Source organism: Ochotona curzoniae, unplaced genomic scaffold, assembly GCF_017591425.1.
Source record: "Ochotona curzoniae isolate NIBS_2020 unplaced genomic scaffold, NIBS_Ocur_1.0 contig_46, whole genome shotgun sequence".
Lineage (NCBI taxonomy): Eukaryota > Metazoa > Chordata > Mammalia > Lagomorpha > Ochotonidae > Ochotona > Ochotona curzoniae.
Window position 1 is genome coordinate 8684641 of NW_024466340.1, and position 18534 is coordinate 8703174.

An 18534-nucleotide genomic window follows, 5' to 3' on the forward strand; every position below is an offset into this window, starting at 1 on the left:
CAGTAAAATAAATGCACTAACATTCTACAAAATATGTTTGTTGGTTCATGTGAAATTAACTTACAAATTGCTATTAAAGTACCTGGGAAATCTCCAAACATCTCAAAGTAAATGGAAACCTAAATACCATTTAGGTCAAGGAGGAAGTTGCAGGAACATTAGGAAATACACGTATATAAATTTCAAGCAATGAACGTATAACATAAAAGCTGGAGGAACATAGCTATAACAGTGCCCAGAGAAAAATTTACTGGATTTGAGGATCACATTAGGGCGAAGAAGAGAAGTCACAAAAAAAATGACCTAAGCTTCCAAATGCAGAAACTAGATTAAAAGGAGAAAATTAAACCAAGGTCACAGACAGAAATAAATATTAGAAAGAGAAAACAATAAAAAAATATATAAAGGAAAAGCACTAAGTAAAAATCAATGAAAAGAAAAAGATGGTTCTCTAAGAAGATAGATAAGAGTCATAAACTTGGGGTCAGATGAACAGAAGGGGAACAGAAGCACAGCTCACTAACAGCCAGGGTGAGACAGAGGGAGCCTCCACACGGGGACACAGGGACACAGGGACACGGGGACACAGGGACACAGGGACACAGAGACACGGGGACACGGGGACACGGGGACACAGGGACACGTGGACACAGGGACGCAGGGACACAGGGACGCAGGGACGCAGGGACACGGGGACACAGAGACACGGGGACACGGGGACACAGGGACACAGGGACACGGGGACACAGGGACGCAGGGACACAGGGACACGGGGACACGGGGACACAGGGACACAGGGACACGGGGACACAGGGACACAGGGACACGGGGACACAGAGACACAGGGACACGGGGACACGGGGACACAGGGACACAGGGACACGGGGACACGGGGACGCAGGGACGCAGGAACGCAGGGACGCAGGGACACAGGGACACAGGGACACGGGGACACAGAGACACGGGGACACGGGGACACAGGGACACGGGGACACAGAGACATGGGGACACAGGGACACGGGGACACAGGGACACAGAGACACGGGGACACAGGGACACAGGGACACAGGGACACAGGGACACAGGGACACGGGGACACAGGGACACAGGGACACAGGGACACAGGGACACAGGGACACGGGGACACAGGGACACGGGGACACAGGGACACAGGGACACGGGGACACAGGGACACGGGGACACAGAGACACGGGGACACAGGGACACAGGGACACGGGGACACAGGGACACAGGGACACAGAGACACGGGGACACAGGGACACAGGGACACGGGGACACAGGGACACGGGGACACAGGGACACAGAGACACGGGGACACAGGGACGCAGGGACACAGAGACACAGGGACACAGAGACACGGGGACACAGGGACACAGGGACACGGGGACACAGGGACACGGGGACACAGAGACACGGGGACACAGGGACACGGGGACACAGAGACACAGAGACACGGGGACACGGGGACACAGGGACACGGGGACACAGGGACACAGGGACACAGAGACACGGGGACACGGGGACACAGAGACACAGAGACACGGGGACACAGGGACACAGGGACACGGGGACACAGGGACTCAGGGACACAGAGACATCAGGACACAGGGACACGGGGACACAGAGACACGGGGACACAGGGACACGGGGACACAGAGACACAGAGACACGGGGACACAGGGACACAGGGACACGGGGACACAGAGACACGGGGACACAGGGACGCAGGGACACAGAGACACAGGGACACAGAGACACAGAGACACGGGGACACAGGGACACAGGGACACGGGGACACAGAGACACAGAGACACGGGGACACAGGGACACGGGGACACAGGGACACAGGGACACAGGGACACGGGGACACAGAGACACAGAGACACGGGGACACAGGGACACAGGGACACAGGGACACAGAGACACGGGGACACAGGAACACAGGGACACAGGGACACAGGGACACGGGGACACAGGGACACAGGGACACAGGGCTTACAAGGGTGAGACGGGACATCTCCACAGGGACACAGGGACACAGGGTCGCAGGGATGCAGGGCTGACCAGGGTGAGACAGAGGGACCCTCCACAGGGACACAGGGACGCAGTGCTGACCAGGGTGAGACGGAACATCTCCACAGGGACACGGGGACACAGGGTCGCAGGGACGCAGGGCTGACCAGGGTGAGACAGGACATCTCCACAGGGACACAGGGACACAGGGACACAGGGACGCAGTGCTGACCAGGGTGAGACGGAACATCTCCACAGGGACACGGGGACACAGGGTCGCAGGGACACAGGGCTGACCAGGGTGAGACAGGACATCTCCACAGGGACACGGGGACACAGGGACGCAGGGCTGACAATGGTGAGACGGGACATCTCCACAGGGACACGGGGACACAGGGACACGGGGACACAGAGACACAGGGACGCAGGGCTGACAAGGGTGAGACAGGACATCTCCACAGGGACGCAGGGACACAGGGCTGAACTTGCTCAACACCACGGCCATCTACTCGGCACTTCAGATAACCCTGTGCCCACATGGGAGACCAAGAAGCCCTGGCTCCTGGCTTCAGATGGCCATGGGAGGTGAGAACCAGTGGATTAATGATCATGCTCAATATCTCTCCTTCTCTCTATAAACATGCCTTTTTATCAGTAAATTGATTTTCAAAGCAAAATCATAAAGAGCAAAAACTGAGTAACAAATTGACTTGCTGATGCATGCAAAATATTCCCAAATCTGCAGCAAAAAAAAAAACTACTAAAAATGAGAATAAGCTACAAAGTCAACATATAAAAAATCAATTATATTTCTATATGGTTTCATCAAGGCATTATAAACTCAAATTTTGAAAAGAGTATTACTCTTAGGAATGCCCAAACATCTAAGATATATATGAAACATCTGTACGGTGAGCACAATAAAATTTTGATAATGGAAGTAAAAGCATCTCAAACCGACTGTCAGACATACCATGTTCATGGACTAGAGAATCCATCGCTGCTTGGATGGGATTCTCACTGCATCTTGGAAGGATTTTCTTACATTCAACCCAACAATTTCAACCAAAATCCATATACAACCTTTTATAAAGAAAGTGGCGAGCTGTTTCCAACCACAAGTCACAAATCAAAGGAACTAGAATGGCACAAACAATTTAGGAAAAGTACAAAGCTAGAAGGTTCCCATTTTCTGATTGCAAAGTTTACTATGAAAAGCTGCAATCAGCACAGTGTGGAACTGGTGAAAGGACAGGCAGGAGCCGGGGGGACAGAGATCAATGTGACAAAGCCGCAGAGGCGTGACATTCCTTACAATCAATTACGCTGTAACAATTGGTCCTCACACAAAAACACATGGATTTCGATCCACATTGCGCCACACACAATAGTGCCCCCCAACAACGGGTCGGAGAGTGCAAGGTGCTGCTGTAAGAACTCCTGTGAGGGTAGTTTGACAAAGACACCGAAGACAAAGCAGAAGAGATCCGCTCATCAACAGCACCCAGCCAGGAGTTAAAAGGATATGCTATGGGCACAAGAAAACACTATAAAACGCATAGACAATGGAAGACTTATATAAAACATACAAGCAATGCTCAAATCTGAAGAGTAACACAACTCAAATTAGTCGCTCATTTCTGAAGACCTTCAGATGGCAAACAAGCCTAGAGAAAGCTGCTCAACATCAAGGATAATTAGGTGCTCGTGTGTGGAACCATGGTGAGTGTCATGACACACGCATTGGGACAGTGGGAGGCACGGGGCTCAACCACTCTGCAAGACAGCCTGGCAGTTCCCTCCAGGCTCCAGTGTTAAACACTATATCACTAGGTGTTCACCAAAATTAAAACATGTGTTCACACCAACCCACTGACAAATACCTGCAGCTCAGCCGCAACAACCCACACCACCCTCCACTCCAGTGTTTACGCCTGGCTGAGCAGAGGAAGAACCAGCTTCACCACACATGGCATGCCAGTGTTTACGCCTGGCTGAACAGAGGAAGAACCAGCTTCACCACACATGGCATGTCAGCAAGAAAAAGGTGACACTGTGTGCGTTGCATCACAGGCATTCAGCTAAGAAAGCCAAAGTTCCACCTAAAGCCCACATGGTAGACAGCACTGTGCACGGAGCACCCTGGGGTCAAGAGGGAAGGGAAGAGAGACGCAAGGAGGGAAAGGAGAGGGAGAGGGTATGTGGTGGAAAAGAGGGAGGGGAGATGGGGAGGGAGAGAGGGAGATGGGGAGAGAGGGAGCGAGGGAGATGGGGAGAGAGAGAGGGAGAGAGGGAGATGGGGAGAGAGAGCCATGGTTCCCCAGGGACCCCTCAAAAGTTCAAGGGATACACGGGTCTGGATCTGGATTGTGGCAATGGTTTTAAGACTGCATTTGTCAGAACTCAAATGCAAATCACACGGCAATGGTTTTAAGACTGCATTTGTCAGAACTCAAATGCAAATCACACAGCAATGAGTCTGATGCTCCCCCAAAAAAGCCTTTTGCAGCTTCAATGTGCAGCCAGAGTTCAGGGCCCCTGTGTGAGTCCTCCACACAAAGACTTACAGCTTCGCCTGGCAGCTGTGGCTCTCGGGCTATGGAGTTTTCAAAGCCTGTGATGCCGATGTCTGGCTTAGGGGATACTGCAACTGGTTTGGGTACTGGACATTCTGAGTGATCTTCATTTACTTTTACAGCCCACGAGGGTGTCCCACAGCTTCCCTGGTGTGTGTGTTTGTGGGTACTGGGCGTGTTTCCAGACAGCTGTACAGCAGTTGCTGATTCAGCGACAGCCATTCCATCACAGGTGGAGAGCTCCTTCATCATAGTTTCTCACGGTGCCAAGAACGTGTTGAGAAGCTGCCATCGTGTGCCTGCAGTGTCCTGTGCCACCCACAGTGGCCTCCAACATTGCTGTCCCAAGGACCGCGGGAAGAAAACTCCAAAAGCTACAAAGCCGCCTGCATGCGCAAAAGGTGGAAGCTAATATTTTTTCTCTGAGTTCCAATAGTTGCTAAGGAGGATGTTTCCACTGCATTGTAAAGCTTGACATTTCAAAATCAAATTCAAATGGTTGCATCGCTCTGTTAAATGTATCTATTGGGATATAAATAACAGAACGGCTTGACACCCACCATCCTCCATTTACAAGATCCCACGAAACTCTTCAGGAGCAATCCGAAATGTTACATTGTTCCTGTGCTGGCACTTCCCTCTGGTTCCCTGGCAGTACTGTACCTTATCATAATATAGTTTTAACCTTGAAGAAAATGTGGTCATGGCCCTATTATATATTCTTACAATAAACCAGGTGTGTTTACACACGAAACTTAAACTTTTAAAGTTTCTTCTCACTGTAAAATCATGAGTAGCCGAAAATTGAGGTTGACATTACCACAATTGGAGCACTATGAATCAAGACAACAAAAACAAATTAGATGCTTTAAAGTGTCTTTTAAAATAAAAGCCCCTTTTAATTGTAAATACACCCCAGTTAAGCCAGAGTTCCTTGTGGAACAGTGTTGTGTATTGTGCTCCCAGGGGGAGCTATGTGAAAATTGTCTTATACTGGAAGGTCACGGGGGCGGGGGGCAGAATGAGGAGCAGGGAAGGGAAGAGGTGACAGCTAACCACATAACAAGGTAAGGGGAGACACACCAAAGTTGAGTACTCGGGCAGTGATTTTAAAGATCTAATCATGGGACTTGGCATAGTCAGTCCACTGCTCAGGATGTCAGCCACACAGTCAGTCCACTGCTTATGGTGTCAGCCACGCACAGTCAGGCCACTGCTCAGGATGTCAGCCACACAGTCAGTCCACTGCTTATGGTGTCAGCCACGCACAGTCAGGCCACTGCGTATGGTGTCAGCCGCCCACATCCAAGTGCTGAGGAAGTCTTGGCTGTTTCCCAGCGCCTGGGTCCCCATCACCCATGTGGGAGACCCAGATGGAGGTCCTAGCTCTTGGCCCAGACCTGACTATTGCAACTATTTGGGGAGTGAACCAGCAGATAGAAACTCTTGTTCCTACTTGCTTGCTCACTCTCTCTCCATTTCGAATAAATAAATAAGTATTTTTAAACTGAGTCTCCTGTTGGCATGCCCTAGGAGCGCTATACCTTGCCACCCCCACCCTACTGCTGCTGGTCTAAAAGGCACCTGCCAGTACACAGGAAACATGAGAACAAAGCATGAGCCGCCCCAACTCCTCAAAGAGGAGCAGGTTACAGAAGAATGCCCAGATCTGGGAGTCAGCAGCAAAGGGGAAGCCACTCGGAGTCCACACACATGGGACACTCCCACCTGTGCAACAGTGCCAAGTAGAGAGCCACTTCTTACACCCAACACAGTCATGCCAGTCCAAGGGCAGGGACACAGCACATCCCAACAGCAGCAGGACCACCCGGCCCGGGCAGCTGCTTGGAGGGAAGCCCTGTGAACGGATACACAGAAGTACCAGCCCCGTGCAATAATGCGAAAGCCCACATTTTTAGCAAACATACACTGCCCTGTCTCATGCTGGGCTTGCCCTGTCACATGCTGGACTTATCCTGTCACATGCTGGGCTTGCCCTGTCGCATGTTGGGCTCACACTGCCCTGTCGCATGCTGGGCTTACCCTGTCACATGCTGGGCTTATCCTGTGTTGCATGCTGGGCTTGCCCTGTCACATGCTGGGCTCACACTGCCCTGTCGCATGCTGGGCTTACCTTGTCGCATGCTGGGCTCACGCTGCCCTGTCGCATGCTGGGCTTACCCTGTCGCATGCTGGGCTTACCCTGTCGCATGCTGGGCTCACACTGCCCTGACACATGCTGGGCTTGCCCTGTCGCATGCTGGGCTCACACTGCCCTGTCGCATGCTTGCCCTGTCGCATGCTGGGCTCACGCTGCCCTGTTAACATCACATGTGGGCTCACACTGCCCTGTCACAGCCTGCTGTTATGTCACATGCTCCTCACGCTGCCGTTCCCCGACTCCAGCCGCCCACAGGAGAGGCTCTGGCCTCCTTCCGCAGCCCCTCACTGCAGGACCTGACCACGGAGCCCCGGGAAGAAGTTCTCAGGCACCAGAAGAATCAGAGCTCTCCTGCACACTGCTTAGTCACATCGGGAAATCTGTCAGCAAGCTACGTCCACAAATGAGAAAACACAGCCTCTCCGCACCTTTAATAAAACCTTGTTATTGCAATATAAAAACAGAGAAGGCCTGCTCTAACTATGAAACACAGTGACAGCCAATAAACTGCCCGCCCCACGGCTGTGTTCCCGTCGGCCAGGCTTTGCCGTGGGTTTGTGTGGCTCGCATCCTCTGCTGTGCTGAGTTCACGCAGCCCATGCCTCAGCCCTGCCTTCCGTTTCCTCGGCGCATCCCAGATCCTGCGAGGTCTGCTCCTCGGAGTCGCTCTAACCCAGTTAGGAGACGTGGCCTCGTCAAGTCAGGGACACGGCAGGAACCACCCCCACCGTCCGGCACGGACACCCCACGGGCCAGTGTTCCAGACCTAGGAGCGGATCCGAAGGCAGAGCCTCAGCGGTGCAGAACCAGAGAACGTACACTGCCTGTCATCAGCCCGTGCCTGGCCACTGGCTCTCAACTTTCTCACCTGAAAAGTCTTGGTGGGCGTCCCCAGCACACGCTGACCCCTCCCAGTCTTGGTGGGCGTCCCCAGCACACTCTGTGAAGCAGTACCCGGTGGGCCCCGGACCACCATGAGAAGGAGGTGCCGCTGCTTTCTGCAATGGCCAAACAGATCCACCCACTACGCCACAGGGAGTGCTGCCTGGCCTCCAGCGCTGCTCCCAGGGCGACGGCCAGAGACAGCTCCAACCCAGAGCCCAGCTCAGGAACACCGCTCTCAGCGGTCTGCAGCTGGGCCCCGCGGCAGCCAGGGTGAGACCCCGCACAGAAACCTGCACAGGAGCCCCTCAGTAGAGACAGGGGCAGTCCTCCGGGCTCACCCAGGCAGCATTTCTCGCAAGTGGGGATATTATCGACAGCACTCCCATCCAACCAAGGCTGCTCTGAAATCATTTCCAGACAGCTCGGTGCCAGCTGGACAGGTCAGGCCCCAGTTCCCGGAACGCCCCGAGTCAGCTCACTCAGCTCTGCCCGCGACCTGTGCTCCCGAGGGGCCCAGCTGCTCTCCCCTGCCTGAGAGTGCCTCCTGGTGACAGCATCAATGTTCCCTCCCACCCCTTGGCAGCCTCACCAGGGCCTCCACACCCTGTCCTCTGGGGGAGGCACCTGCAGCCAGCACCTGTGCCGCAGGACCCGTGCCTGCGCGCGCGCACACACACACACACACACACACTCCCCATGAGCCTCCCCCCTCCAGCCGCCCCTGCCACTCACAAACCCCCACACAATCACTCCCAGCAAAGTTAGTCCCGGCCCCAGACCGAGGCGGCAGCATCTCACCTTTGGAGAACAAGGCGGCCAGGCTGATGAGCACGGGGGACCAATGGTGCCACAGCGGCCCCATGTCAGACGGGCACATCCCGGAGAACCCAAGCGTAGATTCTCGGCTCCCCGGCGCCGTCCAAGCGAGGAGACCTGGCTGAGCTCTCAGAAGGCCAGAGCCGGGCTGGGTGGCGCAGGAGTGCCCGGCTAGCAGCCCGAGCAGCCCCGTGGCCCTGCGCCCTCCGCCGGGCAGCTCCTGGCCCAGCGGGCTCGGACTTCTGAGTCCGAATGCTTGCAGGCAAGCCCCACCCCCAGCCCGCGCTCCCAGCCACGATTTTAAAAATATATATCCACAAGGGGTTTTCCTGTCCTGTTAGCCCAAGAGTGTCCCAGGTGGTCCCGGGAGGGAGCCGCCAGAGAACGCTGGGCCCGCCGTGGCCGCGGCTGCCGGCTCCAGGGCTGGCTAGCGAGCGCGGGCGCGAGCGACAGCCGGGCGGCGGAGCTGCGGCGCCCGGGACTCCGGCAGAGGCGGCGCGGAGGCTCCAGGGCAGCTGGGCCGGAACGTGGGGCGGCCTGGGGTGTCCTGGCACGCGGCCCCCATCCCGGGCCAGCCGCTGCGCCCACGCGCGCGCTCGAGCGCCCAAAGTTTGATGGGGCGCAGCACCTCTGCGTGCCGCCGCCTCGGCCCGGCCGCCCACCCAGCCCCGGCCGCGCTCGGGCTCAAGCTCGGGTCCGCCGGGCTCTAGGCGCGCAGAGCGCACTGCCGGCCTCGAGACGTCGGGCTCCCCCCGGCGCCCGCGGGAGGCGGGCCAGCTGTGCGCGGGGGAGGCCCGGCCGGCGCGGGGACGCAGCTGCCGCCCCGCCAGCCGGCTCAGTGGCCCGGTCCCCCCGCCACCGCATCCAGAGCGCCGGAGATGGCCACAGTGCCAAGCGCGCGTTCGGGGCTTTGCCTCAAAGATTTGTCTTTTTTTAAAAAGCCCCACCCTTCCGGAGTGGCAGCCGTGCGCCCCAATCCGCAAACTGAATCCCACCTATCCCTTTCCCGAGTGGGCTCGGCACCCGGCACAGCTGCCACCGCCCTTTGGCGGGCGAGCGGGAGGGGGCTGCCGGTGGGCGGTAATCACTCCGCCCGCTGCAGCAGCCGGAGGAGGGCGCTACACACGCCCACAACAGGTGTGTTGTTCTGTTCTCTTCAAAAAACCTCGGCCAGGGGCCCCCGAGTGGGTGTCCCTGGCTGGATCGCCCGCCTCCGGAACACGGGATGAGACCCTCAGGCAAGAGAGTCGTCTTGGGAAGAGACACGGTTCTCGGCAAACACCATCCTGAATCCCTAAGTAATATGTCCCCAGAAAAGCCCCCAAAGACAGCTCGGCTCCACAGCAGCCTTTGCTTTCATAGATCAGAACCCAGCGAGCGGCAGGGACAGCATCCTGAACGGCTGAAGACAAACCCGCAACCACCACGCCAAAGGAGCCAGATTTACCTCTGCTGGTGAAAATGGGTCGTGGCCATGAGGCGCGTGCGTGCTGTACACGCAGCGAAGTTGCGCGCTTGAGGGAGCCCAGGCTGTCCGTTTCCCATCTCCTCGGCTCTGCAGGTGCCTTCAGGCATCCCTCTGTGTTTGCTCCCGCTTCTCCTTTCGCCTTTCAGCCTTCCCCTCGATAGCTTTTGCCCATGAAACTTGAAGATGCTGCAGACCGCTGCGAGTGGCCTCCTTCCCAGTTTCTGAGACTGTGGCACCCCTGGGAGGCCAGGGCATAACCTGGAGTGCAGGCCCAGCGCCAAGGCTGCGGTCTGAGGCCCACACTGGGGCCACCTGTCCCCTCCACTCAGCCGCAGGTCAGGACAGCGGCCCTTCCCACGCACGCCTCCCCGGCCTCAGCGCACACACCTGCCCTTCTCACTCCTTCAGGGCTGGGTCCCTTTTGCCACAGAGCGGGCTTCCTCTTCAAAAATTCTGAAACCGATGAACAAAAACCAAACAGCCTGATTGTCAAAAAGCACTCCCGTCCCCCGGCAGCCCTGAGGTCATCAGATGGCCCTGCTTCGGTCCCTGCAGGATCCCTCTGTGCCCTCACAAGCAAAGGTGCCCGACAGATGCCCTGTGCACACGCAGGCGGCTGCGCAGACATCTTGCCCTCTCTGCTGGAGGAGCCGCAAATCTGGACACTGCCTCAGCTCAAATCAAACGCAACCACAGCCTCCTGCCCTCTCCCCTCCCGACGATGCTGTCCCAGCCGCAGCATCCGATGGCCTCTGGGTCCTTAGCACAAGTAACCACGCGGCAAGCAGCTGCGGAGGCCACCAGGCCCCCAGCAGTGGCCCAGGCCTCAGGAAGGACTTCCTGTCCGAGCCACCAACTGTGAGGAATCCCGGTCCCCCGAGAGCATAGGTTTCTTCTGCAGGCCATAAATCAATGTGTAAGGCTAATTTTGCTGGTAATTACATAGCACTAATTGTTGGCTCCACGCACTGGTTGTCCCTACACCTTCCTGGGAAGCTGAGCAGACACAGTGCGGGGCCCCACAGCACTAACCGGCCGCTCTTCGCTTGCCAACGACGCGTGCACGTTCCCGGTGACGAGGCCCCGCTTGAACTGAGCCCAGCGTGTGTGTAATACAGAATGCTACCTCTCGAGCCCCTCCCACGTGGCACTATCGCTCGTCTCCCCATCGGCTCAGCCGGATGAGCACCCAGCGGGAAGGGCCTTACAACCTGCTGGCTGGCTTGCACCTTCTGGCTTGGAGAGCCCTGAGGCTGTTGGGCACAGACGGGGGAGACCAAGGCCCTCTGGGGCCCTCGCCATCACCCTAGTGCCCTGCCACGACTGGAGGCCGCCGAGATCTGCCCTTCACGCCTCCCCAGCTTCTCGACCCCTTGCCATGGATGGAATGAAGGAGGGCAAGAGTGTGAAAGTCACCAGCAGGGTCGGCAGGCTGAAGGCCACCTGTGGCTCCCCACTGCGCACCTGCCCAGCCAGGAACCCAGTGGCCAGCTGCCCCCAGGTGGCCAAGTCCATCGCCTGCGGCCAGCACGAATTCCTGGCTCAGCAGCCGGACAGCCCGGAAGGACGGCCGGAGCTTGAGTCATCCGTCTCGGAGCACTGGTCAGTCGGGAAGACAACCGGCACCTTCAGGGGGCAGAGGCCACCATGTCATGTCCCTGTCGGAGACAGACTCGGTCACATGCTGAGGGATGGACAGAGCTCGGGGAGGAGCCCTTGCTTCAATTCGACTTCCCCACCTCTCCAGACAAAGTCCAAGGGAGAAGCCCAAGGCACCCAGACCGCCAAACAACAGGGGTCCCCAGGTGAGGACAACCACCAGTGTGCCCTGATTAGGGGCAAGCAACATGACCCTGCCCAGTCGCAGGCACGGGGCCTCCGGCAGAGGCCTGGCTGAGGAGCAAGCCCTGACCTGGCCGGGTGGGGACGGCAGCCAGCGTGGAGGTCTTGGGGTCTGATCCCGCAGGCAAGCCACCCAGACCAGTGCAGCGAAAGCTCAGGCAGCCAGGGCAGCCGCACCCTCGTGCTCCTCCAGCAGGCACCGGCTGCCAGCCCATCGTCAGAAAGGGGAAATGAGGTGGAGGACCAGGCAGGACGGGAAACCCCTGTGACCCTGCCCAGGGACCGCGCCCTGCCCCAGCGCCCCATCCATCCCAGCCACAGCCAGGCAGCAGACCAGCCGTCCTTGTGGGGGCTCGGTACTGAGGAGGCGGCCTTCCCAGGACAGCGGAGCCCCCACCTGAGCCCCCACACCAGGGGAACGCTAGCCTGGCTGTGGCCCATCAGCGCCGACGGCACCCAGATGCTTTTGGGTTTTGTTCTCTTAAAATCTATGTTCCTAGTGCACTCGCAGGGCTTCCCCAGGGATGCCTCGCCTCATATGGTCCTTCCCGGGGCTGCACGTGGCCCTTGTCGCTGAGGAAGCAGGCAACACCCCTCCCCGTGTCAAAGCAAGCATTTACAGACCGGAGGGATTGGGCAGCCAGGACAGCAAAGGCATTGGGCGCGACTTGCCCCATTTGCTGAGACCAATGACTACCAATGCCTCCACTCCCTGCCCCTCATCAACGGGAGGCTCCGAGGAGGGCAGGGGGCAGGGGGTGCTGGAAAAAGACAGGCCAAGTGACATGCCATCGGTGTTGCTTTCATATCATAACGGGTTGTAAGAGTCAGGAGGGGTACCTGGGTGACCAGCCCTCTCCAGCCTGTCCTTCTGCACGGCTAAGAGCAGGTGCCCGGCCCAGGGGGCAGCCGTCGCCCAACAGTGGGCCTGCAGCGCCCCCTAGTGCCCTGTCGGCGGCAGCGAAGGACACCTCCTTTCTAGTCAGTGCTACAGTGTTCTGTGATGTTTTCATTTGTCCAATCACGTCTGTAAAATTTGGAAATCTCTCTCATTGTTTCATTTTAACAAAGAAAATGAGCAAGGCCTTGGACTTCAGCAAGGGTTGGGTGAACCCAGTGAGAGCGGTGGCTGTCCACGGGTCTTCACCTTGACTGTCATACTGCTAAGTGACCCAAGGAGCTGGCACTGTGGCTTAGCCAGCTAACCCCCGGTCTGCAGTGCCAACAGCCGTGGGGGGCACTCGCTCACTGGCATCGTTCACTGGGCTTCTGCAGGGTTGGGACCAGGAGCAGATTTTCTTAGCGTGATGTTAAATTGTCTCCACGGGAGTCAGCTTCTAAGCAAGAGCCGTGTTGGGGTTGAGCTCCCAGTGGGGCAGTCAGCGCCAAGTCAGGAGTAAAACCCTGAGCTGACGGCTGCTCTTCTTCACCCATGTCTCTGCTCTGCATCACCAGGGACGGGACGGGACGGGGAGGAAGAGCACCTGCAGTCCCTGCAGACACTTCCTGCCGAGGAGCCTGCAGGGCTGTTTCTGCTTGTTGGGGAAAATGCTGACTGCGGCGTCAACCGCTGCCGTGTCCCATTTTGGGTTCTGTACTCGAGTCGCTACACCTCTAAGCTCAGGTCTGAGTGTCAGACTTCCCACCTGAAGTGATATTGCGGGCGTTTCTGCCGCTCTGGTAAGACGCAGAGGCCCTGGGGCTGGGAGGCGGCCCGCTTCCCGGCGAGCACGGCCCCGGCCCATCCCAGAGCTCATGGGGAGGTGCCACTTTCTCCCAAGACGGGTACCAAACGGAGCAGGCATCTGGTGCCATGGGCAGGCCAGGCCACACCACCTGGCTCCGCTGCTGCCAGTCCCAGTCTCAAACCTGAGTGCGTGTGACCTTCCAGCACACTCAGCCCATCCCACCGGCCCAGCTTTGCTTCCTGCCCTTCCCAGGGCTGCCAGTGACTGAGGCAGCCAGATGAGCCAGCAGCCACAGCAGCCACAGCAGCCATGCTGACCACACCCTGGGAAATCCTGAGACAGATACCCTGCTCAGAGGGACCCAGAGACACCCCAGACCCTGCTCAGATGTTCGGAGGCACCCGGAGACACCCCAGACCCTGTTCAGATGCTCAGAGGCACCCGGAGACACCCCAGATCCTGTTCAGATGCTCAGAAGCACCCGGAGACACCCCAGACCCTGCTGAGAAGTTCAACGACATGTGGCAATGAAGGACGCTTCCAGAGCTTCTTTGTCAGCAGCAGGTCACGAGACAGACATCCCCTGTGAGACACAGCATTGATTCCAGGACCACTGATGAGTGAAAAGTCACACCTCAGAACTGTTTTAAATTACTTCTGCGTTTACTTTCTGGGTGTTCATGCCATCAGAGTATGAAAGCCTTCTCACGCAGCTTTTAGCCCTGCTTTGCCAACTGACCATGCATCATTTCTGCCTGTTTCTTCGGCCATCTCATCACACGTGGAAGGCTAAGGCTTTGCCACTGCGTTTGGGACCCAGAGACGTGCTTGGGTTCTTGTTCTCCGTGGAGTCCATTTCAGCAGTCCGTCCTGTGGGGATGCCCTTGGCTTGCAGGCTCAGGACGGCTGGCCCTGGTGTGGAGGTCACAGGCCCGGGCTTGCATCTTTTTCTCCTACTTGCCCAGCTCTCGTTTGCCTTTTGCTGTACAGTGTGAGGCAAGGATGTGACCAGCTCTCCGAAAGGCCGAGCAGCTTCCTCCCTGTGAGCTGGGCTGTGGACAGTGAATGCAGCTTCTCAAGACTTCACAGTGCACTGATCAGATCATGGGCATTCTGAGGCGATAAGCCACGATTCCCATTGTACATGAAGCTCATCTTACTGCCGAGGCATCATAACAAACCGTGCCAATGCGTTTCATCAGAGCCATCTCATGTGCAATGACAGAGCAAAGCTTGTCCTGGAGAACGCTAATAACCATGTTTACTCCAAACTTAACAAATGGTGATCTGCACAACCCCACTCACCCATTGGCAATGTCACCTGAGCACTGTGAGGCCGTGCTTCACTGTTCAAGGGCCTGCAATGATGGGACACGGGGCTGGGGACTGAGGCCGTGCTGCACTGTTCAAGGGCCTGCACCAATGGGACACGGGGATGGGGAGTGAGGCCGGGCTGCACTGTTCAAGGGCCTGCACTGATGGGACACGGGGCTGGGGACTGTGCAGAAAAGTGGCTCTCACTCAAGTGCAGAGGTCACACACAGGTACACACAGTCCGAGTGCCACTTGTATTTATTTATTATGCATCTGTGCTTCCAAGTCTTTATTCCCTGGAAACAGGACCGAAGCCACGTTTGCCTCAGAGGAAAGTGGCCACTCGCCCTGGGAGTTCCTAATCCGTTTGGAAATGGCCTTGTGGAGAAGGCGGGTTGGGAGAGTAATGGGCATTTTGGATTCCCTGCATAATGCGGGCAGCAATACAGCTCTCACCCCACTGCTAATGGACACAGCAGGTTCCCGTGCTGCTGCCCATCAGCTGAGCACAAAACGCTGTCCTGAAACCAAGTCCCAAACACGCTCTGCTGCATTTCCTCTGGCCCCATTTCGGCTCCCCTTCTTCTGTCATCCCCTTGATCCTGCTTGTCCCTCCCAGGAAGCTCTAGAGAACACCACAAGGAAGCAACACAGGTGCAAAGCACCCTGCCCGGCTGCAGGGCTGAGCATGGCAGTCAGGACCCTGCCCGGCTGCATGGCTCAGTGCAGGTAGCCAGGACCCTGCCCAGCTGCAGGACTGAGCATGGCAGTCAGGACCCTGCCCAGCTGCAGGGCTCAGTGCGGGTAGGCGGACCCTGCCCAGCTGCAGGGCTGAGCGCGGCAGTCAGGACCCTGCCCAGCTGCAGGGCTGAGCGCGGCAGTCAGGACCCTGCCCGGCTGCAGGGCTCAGTGCGGGTAGGCAGGACCCTACACTGCTGCCACGTACAGACCCTGAGTAAGGATCCTCCACGCTGCTGCCAAGCCGAGTCCCGCAGTCACACGTACACAGACTGTCCCGAGACTCCTGGGTCGGTGCTGAGGGGACCGCTGGACCCAGGGGACTGGGGTCAGACTGTGAGGCAGGCCATGTGTCCCACAAACCATGAGCCAGACCTGGTGCGCCCAGGACTGTGCCCTACACATCATCCTGGGGCGAGTCACAGCTATTCACACAGCCTAGGCAGCTCTGAAGGAAATGACCAGGTCAGGGATGTTGGCAATACAAGGCTCTGTAGCATTCAGCTGCACTGAGCCCAGAGAAGGTCCCCACAGCTGTGTACAAAGGAAGCCCCTGCCAGTGACCAGCGCCTGTGGTGCCCGCAGAGAGACGACACATAGGTGTCAGAGGAACACGGCACGCCGCGAGGTGCCCAGGCTGCAGGCCAGCCCAGGCCAGCCCTTCCTCCCTGTCGCACTCTGCATGGCCAACCACAGAGAAGTCAACACTAACCCATATGTCGCCTACAAATAACTCATTTGGAAGCTTTAAATAAACGTACTTAACGTCCAAACAGTGATGTTGTAGTGAAATTGCCATTTTGGCTTCCGATTTGCAGGGAGTATCATCAGGAAGAATGAGCCACTGCCAGTTCCTGTTTATTTTACTGTCCTTGGAAACGTCACAGCACAGGAGGCCGAGAGAGGAAACCAAAGGGTCAAGTGTCGGCACTGTGCCACGGAGGGTCACGCCGTCACATGACAGCCTCACGCCACGTCACAGTGCCTGACCTGTGCTGCTCCACCTGCAGTGCAGCTTCCTGCTGATTCAGCTGAGAACACAACAGACAACCCCCGGGCCGGGTCCACTCCGCCCCACGGGTGACCGGGGTCCACTCCGCCCCACGGGCCGGGTCCACTCTGCCCTACAGGTGCCCGGGGTCCACTCCGCCCCACGGGTTACTGGGGTCCACTCCGCCCCACGGGTGACCGGGGTCCACTCCGCCCCACGCGTGCCCGGGGTCCACTCCGCCCCACAGGTGACCGGGGTCCACTCCGCCCCACGCGTGCCCGGGGTCCACTCCGCCCCACAGGTGACCGGGGTCCACTCCGCCCCACGGGTGACCGGGGTCCACTCCGCCCCACGGGTGCCCAGGGTCCACTCTGCCCCACGGGTGACCTGATTAAGTTCTGGCTGCGGCCCCACTCATTTTGTTGTTGCAGCCCATTGGAGATCAAACATTCAGAATCAACCTCTCTCTCCTTCTCTCTTTCTGTCATTCTGCTTTCAAATAGATAAAATATTTTTTAAAACATTAAGTCTAAACACTGGATAGATTAAAACAGAATGTTAAAAGGTCAATTAAGAAAAACCATAAGGTGAGGCTGTGGCCAGCTTTGGCACTGGTCCAGCCATGCCAGACACAGAAAGGAAGTGGGGGTGGGCACTGCCAACCTCATCTCACCAGAGACCTGGGGTCAGCTGAGTCAGCCCAGTCCTCGGGAGGAGACACAAGACTCCCCACCTACACACCAGTGTGCTCAGCGGCACCCCACACAGACCGCGCAGAGCTCCAGAACCTTCTGGAATGGTGACCCAAATGCCAAGAGCATAGCATGTAAACAGACACATTCCCAGCACTGAACCAGGACCCATCCTCCCACCGAGGCCCTCGGCATCCCAGCAGTCTGGGCACCCAACTGCCCCAGTCCCTGGATGGACACATGGTGCAGGGACAGCCCATCAACTTCCTCTGCCAAGGGACTGGCTGAAGGCTGAGCACGTGACCCGTTCGGAGCTCGTGACACACTCAGAGCACATGCACATGACCCGCTCGGGGCACGTGACCTGCTTGGAGTACATGACCCGCTCGGAGCACGTGACCCACTTGGAGCACGTGACCTGCTTGGAGCACATGACCTGCTCGGGCACGTGCGCGATCCGGGCACATGACCCGCTCGGAGCACATGACCCGCTCGGAGCACGTGACCCACTCGGAGCACATGACCTGCTCGGAGCACCTGACCCGCTCGGAGCACCTGACGCGCTCGGAGCACGTGACCCGCTCGGAGCACATGACGCGCTCGGAGCACGTGACGCGCTCGGAGCACATGACGCGCTCGGGGCACCTGACCCGCTCAGAGCACCTGTCTGCTGGAGCTCCCAGGAGCCGAGGCGGCAGCTCTGAGCCACAGTGTGCGTCTCAGCATTGAGAGCAGCCGCCGTGTGCGGAAGGAGACAATCCAGAAGAAGGCCCTTGGAGCTCCAGGGGCTCCGACACCAGCCCGGAGCCCGTGTTCCCATAGGGTCACGGTGCTGCGAGCCGCGTCCTGTCACTGCGAGCAAGCACGTCCACATGCCGACCCACCAAGCGCCTGAAGAGCCAGCTCGACCTCGACGCAGGAGCACCAGCTGGCAATGCGCCCTCTCGGAGGGCCTCCACAGGACACTGGCGCCACCGAAGCGCACGTTTCTCAGGCTCTCTCTCCTGATACTTGCTAGGCCCTCTCCCTTAACCTGAAGCACCATCTCGTGGGGAGGGTGGAAGCGGGTGGTTTTTGTGATTCCCGGCACACGGGGTCCTGAGCATAGACAGGGAACTCAGAAGGCTCAAGTCCAGTCCCTTGCCGCCAAAGGTGTGAGGTCCAGCCAGCGCTGCCAGCACCTCTCTCAACCCCCTCTCGTTGTCTCAGAAACCGTTACCACAAATGAAAAGAATCTAGAAAAACTAATTAAGCCACAGAGCAATGAGATATTTGCTGTATTTAATTTGAGGCCAGCTAATTGACTCCTGGCACTCCAATGAACGAGGA

At 57.7% G+C, this 18534-nt stretch overlaps 1 protein-coding gene across 1 annotated transcript in view; it reads right to left on the reverse strand.

Annotated features, from left to right (window-relative positions):
• The window catches only part of TMEM132D (transmembrane protein 132D), a 259981-nt gene extending 251448 nt beyond the window's left edge, over positions 1-8533 (reverse strand). Inside the window, exon 1 of the mRNA XM_040986864.1 lies at positions 8455-8533. Coding sequence (XP_040842798.1) covers positions 8455-8533 — 79 coding nt within the window. The remainder of the gene's footprint in view (positions 1-8454) is intronic.
• Between the last annotated feature and the right edge of the window lie 10001 nt (positions 8534-18534).